Genomic DNA, 6,845 nt, shown 5'->3' with positions numbered 1-6,845 from the left:
AACTTCTTTTTCTATAAGCCTTCCTCTAATATAGGAGCAAATATATATTCTCCTCATACAATTCATTGTGTGGATTCTGAATTTTAAATGTCTCTCACCCAATGCCTCTCCTTGAAGAACTCCAGAGATGACAAAGTCTCAGTGACCTCAAATACTCCATTTCAGTTTTAAATATTGTGGGGTCTTTTTTTTAGTATAATTTTACTTTAAATTAACAAAATGTGCTTTTCTGCCCCTTTTTTGCAATGTTCTTATTTCTATCTTAAAGACTAATTAAAACCAGAAAAATATTTCCTTTTGACAGTTCTTTAAGTGTGTAAAGACAGATAATTTGACTCCAAAAATTACAAGTGTTTTTTTTTAATTCCGTAGATTAATCATTCTCATTTTATTTACCTAATGGTTCTGTTGTAAGGTTTCCTGTTTTCTTCCTAAATTTTGCCAGCTCAGTATTATGTTCCTAAAATATTGTGCCCACAAATAAAGCAAAGTTAAGATATGATCAGTGTAGAAGTCACTATGATTCATGATCCAATTAATTTAAAATGTAATGTTTTCATCAATTTAATCTTATTTTATTAACTTTTGGAAACATTCATATAATTATTATGTAGTTATGTCAAGCATGAATTTAATAAAGTTTCTAGGTGTTTTTCTTCTAAAGAAATTATTGTCTTGACAAATAACAACACTGGAACATAAAATTGATTGATTTCCTTTGAAGAAAGTAATGTCTCAGTTGAATGTTCAATAAACATTGACCAAGAGACGTGTCAAGATGATTGCAAATTGCTGGGGATGAAAAGAAAGGCAAAAGACAATGCCTATTCTCAAAACACCGTGGTCTTATCAAGGAAATAATAACAAAAATGATTATATAAACAAGGTATAAATTGTATATAAGAGGGAGAGTACTAGAATTAATAGGATTGAGAAAGGCTTGATGTCAAATTTTAATGTAGTATTTCCCAAACATTTGATTACCATTTTTATGTGCTTAACATATTCCTAATATATGTGAGAGATAACAAAGACATATAAGCCTTATAGTGTTAAGGTAATTTATTATTTGTGACATAAAATCCAAATTAATTTGTCACCAGGGAAAAATCCAAAATCAAATACCAAGTCAGCTAGAAATTATGGTGATTTTAATTAATATAGAGATCAGGAATTAAGGAGAAGAAAGAGGGAGATGAAAGAGTTAATTTAAACTGCCTCAGCTCAGCCTGAGCTAGGCAAGAGTTAAAGGCCTTGGCCAAAGGGGACTCCCCTAAGTGTCAGTGGAAAAAGGAAGTCACTCTTATCACTCACTACAAGACTGTCTCAAGGAAACTGTCTTAGGGACCTCCTTCAGGCTGAGTTCCAGGATCGACCTGGTGCATAGGTTGCTCACACGAATTGATCAGCCAGATCCACCTCTCTGGGGAAAATGAGGGAAGAGAGGAAATGAAGGGCCCTATATAGACAGTTTTACATCACTTTCCCGCGTCTCATCTGTACTAATGGCAGCTTAGCTTGACATAGGATAGCCTACGGTCTGACAGCTGTTTCTGTCCATGTCTATCAAGGCCATCCTCCTAGATACTTAATCCTTAAGTATGTGTGCAGACATTTCTGAACTTGTTAGATGAAATAGGGTGGAGCAAAGTAGAGTTCCCAAGACATTCCTGAATCTTTTAGACCAAGTATCTCCATTGTTACAATCAGGAAATAGCTAAATCAAATCTTTTAAAATATGGTCTGAGTAGGGTGAAATAGTTTTAAAGTTCACAATAGTTACATATCTATTCATTTTCTTGATTCAAGGATCAGAGACCTGAATCTGGATGACACACTATGGCATTTTCTCATCTAGCTAGCTAATTGTATGTGGAGAAGGTTTGCTCAATATACACCTTTAAGTTTAGCTGTCATTACTGATTTTTTCTCCATCTTTTTCTTAAATCTAGATAACTAACAAGTAAACATATCAAGTCCTAACTTTAGCTTTTTTTTTTTCTAATTCTCACAATGAAAATAGAACAATCAGCTCTTTTGAACTTTCCAACAGATTTCAGGAATCAGGTAAACAATCTTTTTCAAATCCAGGACAGTCTTTTCCAAACAGCTAAAATTAAAAAAAAAATCTATTCTAGGATTTAGTGCTTTGTTTGTGTTTTAAGTTTCTAGAAAATCATCCTTGACCTTTTAAATCATCTGTCCATTTATTCCCACAGCACTTGAAACCAACAGAAAATGGTTCCAGAAAATCTTTCCCATGTGAACACATTCATTCTCATTGGAGTCTCAGATGACCCATATCTTCAGGTTCCCCTTTTCTTCATCTTTTTAGTGATCTATGGTGTGACAGTGACAGGAAATATGGGAATCATAACACTCACTAATATAGATTCTCGACTTCAAACGCCCATGTACTTTTTCCTCAGACACTTGGCTATCATCAATCTTGGCAACTCCACTGTCATTGCTCCCCAGATGATGGTCAATTTCTTGGCGGAGAAGAAAACCATTTCTTACTATGGCTGTGCAACCCAGATGGGAGCCTTCTTGGTCTTTATTATTGCTGAGACTTTCATGTTGGCTGCCATGGCCTATGACCGCTATGTGGCCATTTGCAATCCCCTACTCTACATGGTTGTGGTATCAAGAAAGGTTTGTATCCTACTTGTTTTCCTTACATACATTTATAGCTTCTCTACCTCAGCGACAGTTACCCCTTATGTTTTTTCAATGTCCTACTGTTCTTCCAATGTCATTAATCATTTTTACTGTGATACTGTCCCTCTGTTGGCTTTATCTTGCTCTGATACCTCCATACCACAAACAGTGATTTTTATTTCTGCAGCTATCAATATGTTCTTTTCCATAACAATTGTCCTGGTATCTTACTTCTACATCATCTTGGCTATCCTAAGGATACGTTCAGCAGAAGGGAGAAAGAAAGCTTTCTCCACCTGTGCTTCTCACGTGATGGCTATCACTATTTTCTATGGTACACTGCTCTTCATGTACTTACAACCTGGGTCAAAACATTCCTTAGACACTGATAAAATGGCCTCAGTTTTTTACACTCTAGTCATTCCCATGCTGAATCCTATGATCTACAGCCTGAGGAACAAGGATGTGAAGGAAGCTTTAAAGAGAGTTCTTACCAGTCCTCACCAGTCTTAAAAACATTTGAATCCACACATATTCAAGTCACAAAAGAGATTCATAACATATGGCAGGATTTATAGGAGTGTGATAGGAATAGGTAGGGAATTAATAATTAGGTATCAATAATGAGTTAAATAAATCTAAAAAATATATCAGAATAGAAATGAAAGTAGAGATCTAGTACTCCATGGGTAGGAATAATCAAAAGTTTGGAAGCAAGGCAAAATAAAAGTGAGATAAGAGGAAGAAAAGAAGCTTGAGGAAATCAGAAAAGGGTCACGAATGAAGGAAAATTTGATCATTTATGTAAATCAGAAGATTATAAACTACAAAATTATTTTTAATCTCTTGGAAGTTATTTTGCACCCTGCTGAGGATGGGTGGTTATGGAAGAAAAGCCATGAGTTTTAAGTGTGATCTGATGCTGATGTGAATCATGGTAAGAGGATTTATGTTTCAGAAATCTTCTTAAAATGACTTGGCTATTGATATTAATCTTTTTTGAATGATCTAATGATGCTCTAGTTTCATGTAAGCCCCCAGTACTGTGTCTAAAAAAGTAAATGTCATTTTATCATATTTCAGTGAGTCATTCAATGATTATTCAGCCACTATTAGATGATGAAACCTGAACTTAGTGTTGGGGATAAAAGAAAGACAAAAGACTGTTACTGCTCTTAAGAATTTTCTGGCTACTTCTGAGCAAATATGGATGCATTGTAGAAGGAACTTCCCAACTCTTCTTACTACCAATCACAATAAAGCATCTCAAAAGGACTAAAATCAAAATCAGAGGAGGAAACAGACTCTACTGTGAGGTGTAGCCTTGAAGGTAGGCAGGGTTTGGCCATTTCCCCACTATATGGGATAAAATTACACCTACCAAAGTGGGAACTGATCACCCTCCCCCCATAAACCACCTACTGTGCCAGAATCCGAGCTAAGCCCGGCTGGGCAAATCTCTAAATTCTTGGGAGATGACTGAGGGCACCATAATTTTATGTGTGAGGAAAGTGCAAAGCCCTGGAAGTGAGACTTTGGAGCCATGGAGCTTGGGAGTGGAGTTAGTGCAGAGCTAGGTGGCCCAATAGCTTCAAAGAAAAACTTGCTTTGTAGCTCCCTACACTGAGTGCTGCCTGCCTTCCCCACTCAGACTTCTGGCTGAGAAGGGAAGACAACACTAACACAGCAATGGCTAACAGAACCCAAGAACTACAATCCACAAATACAAAAAAAAAGTAAGATACAACAAAGAAAACCTTTTACACTGGATAACTTCTGTGGAGAAACGGAGCAGAGTACAGATGTGGCAGTGAAGGGTGACAAACAAGAATTTCCTGATTTAATGAGGGAATCAATTTCCAAACAACTAGGTACAAACAGGTCATACCCAGAATATTTTGGAAATAATAAATAAAAGGAAGGTTTATTCTAGAAAGAAGGATCAAAATAGGATTCTGAGAGGAGACAGGATTTTATCTATGATCTGAAGGAAGCCAGGAGGTGAATATAAAGAAAGATATCATTTCAGTTATGGAGAACAGTAAATATGAACACGACCTGAGACAGCAGAAGGAAAATCTTGCTTGAGTCAAAGCATGGAGAAGTGCTACAAGATTGCAGAGTAAATGCTTGAGAACTGAGGAATAAGAAAAATAGAAAACTAAGTGGGTGAAGGTCACATAAAGTTTTCTATATTTGATCTTAGATGTCATAGGAAGACACTGAAAAATGGCTCTGATATACACACATTTGTGATTACTTTGACACACAAGTAAAGGATGACTTAAAGCTTAAGAGGCTGTCAACAAACAGAACAATCAGGAGGCTATTACAATAATCCAGGGGCTATGGGATGAAAGGTTGGTTCAATGTTATGTCTGTGAAATTCAGATTTACTCCACCCTACTTATTCTTTAGAATTTTAGCCACCAGGAATGTATACACCCTACTCAAGGACAATGTGTGGGGGCTAAGGTCTATGACCCTCATGTGTTATCAAGTGACAAATCAAAAAACAACTGACTGACCCCCTGGGCAGTCCAAAGCCAAGTTTAAGCCACCATTGATATATGTAAGACACAGGAAGTGATTCAAGGAACTGCCTTTATATTTTGCGTTCACTTCCCATGAAGGGAACTTGACCAAGGAAGTTGACTATGGAGGAACTCAGAAGTGAGTCCTTAGGCTGCTTCCCTTGGATTGGCATGTGGTGATTGAAAATGCTGACTCCCTTTTCCTTAACTTTTCTGGAGGCACCATCCTCTGGAGAGACCTTGCAGCTAAAAGTGGCCTCTTGGCTATAAGTCATGTTAGATTTAATCCTCTGGACCCACCTCTGCTGGGATCTTGGTACTTCTGCCTGATGCAGACCAGCTTTGTCTCTCCTTTTCCTCTATTATTTCCTTAATTTCTTCCCTTTATTGTAAATAAACTACCATAAAAAGATTTCTGACTTGAGTAATTTGTAGCATACCTGGCATGTTAGCATATTGGAAGTATGATTGATGTATTGATATTGAATCCTATGTATTCATTTACCAGACTCATGGTCAGATCACTTAATGATCATTGTATGGAAAGCAGCAGTCCAAAGGACAGGCAAATTCCTGGGAGGGGCATTGCCAGCCACAGTGTTCTAGCTTGCTCCTTGTGGAACCACATTCCTTTACAAAGTGTATGTTGGATTAATCTCCACCTCTTTGATTTCGTGATTGTCAATTCAACCAATGTTAAAACCTATGTCATGTCATTTATTCATTAATCGCCTCCCATTTCACATTCCTAAAATCTCCAATAAAACTTGAGGAACATGTGTGAGCCTACCTCTCACATCTCTTGCCTTGCCTCTCTTGCCCTAGCTCTTGCTCTTGTTGCTTGCACCTAATGATCTTACATCTTTTGGTCTTGCCTCATGTCTGCCTGATTCTCGCAACGCAGTTGCCCCACATATATCCCATTAACCTTTTGGCATTCTGGTCCATGGGAGGCATCCCTTAGTTCTTAGCTCCCCAAATGTTCTCTTGTTTCTCCTACTTCTAATTTCTCTACTTGTTATCTCCTTCTAGAGAGGTTTTAACGGAGATCATTAGTCCCCATGTGTTTTAACTTTTTGTCTCAGAGTCTTTATTGCTGTGTCTTTCCCTCTATCTATAATCTATTCATTCATTTTCCTCCAGTCTCCATTCTCCTTCTCAGGACACCACCCACAGTTAAATTATACAGGAACTGCAGGTGGTCCCTATATAATTCATTGGGATTTAGTAATTAAATCCCCAGTGACCAACCCAAAATATATGTAGTTAAACCATTTTACCCCTTACAAGTCAATGCCAGCGTAGAGAAGGATAACAGAATTTTCCATCATTTCTTATGATTTGGTGATGTGATGTTAACTTCTTTCTTCAGTTGTCCCTGAGCTCTACAATCATTTCAGAATTTCTTCATATAAAGATTTGAAAAAGGAATAGATTCCATTAATGATGAAATTACAGAAATGTTTTAATAGAATATTTACATATCCAGATGACCTATTTTTTATTCTATTTTACCAGTCAGTCAGGCTATTTCTGTAACAGGAATAACTGAAAGGGTGAGATATTCAAGAATATAATAAATCAACTTAATCTTTTTGTATATGAATGGATTATATTGAAAGATATGCAATAGGATTCATATGGACATTT

At 36.8% G+C, this 6,845-nt stretch overlaps 1 protein-coding gene across 1 annotated transcript; it reads left to right on the top strand.

The window, feature by feature from the left end:
- The first annotated feature begins 2,238 nt into the window (after positions 1-2,238).
- LOC100023160 (olfactory receptor 8J1) lies at positions 2,239-6,629 on the top strand. Its single transcript, XM_001374746.4, has 2 exons — positions 2,239-3,167; positions 6,596-6,629. The coding sequence occupies exons 1-2, from the start codon at positions 2,239-2,241 to the stop codon at positions 6,627-6,629; spliced, it is 963 nt and encodes a 320-aa protein (XP_001374783.4).
- Positions 6,630-6,845: the final 216 nt, after the last annotated feature.

This window comes from Monodelphis domestica, chromosome 6, assembly GCF_027887165.1.
Source record: "Monodelphis domestica isolate mMonDom1 chromosome 6, mMonDom1.pri, whole genome shotgun sequence".
NCBI lineage: Eukaryota > Metazoa > Chordata > Mammalia > Didelphimorphia > Didelphidae > Monodelphis > Monodelphis domestica.
Note: the sequence above shows the minus strand (reverse complement) of the source record. Positions and strands in the feature narration are given on the sequence as shown.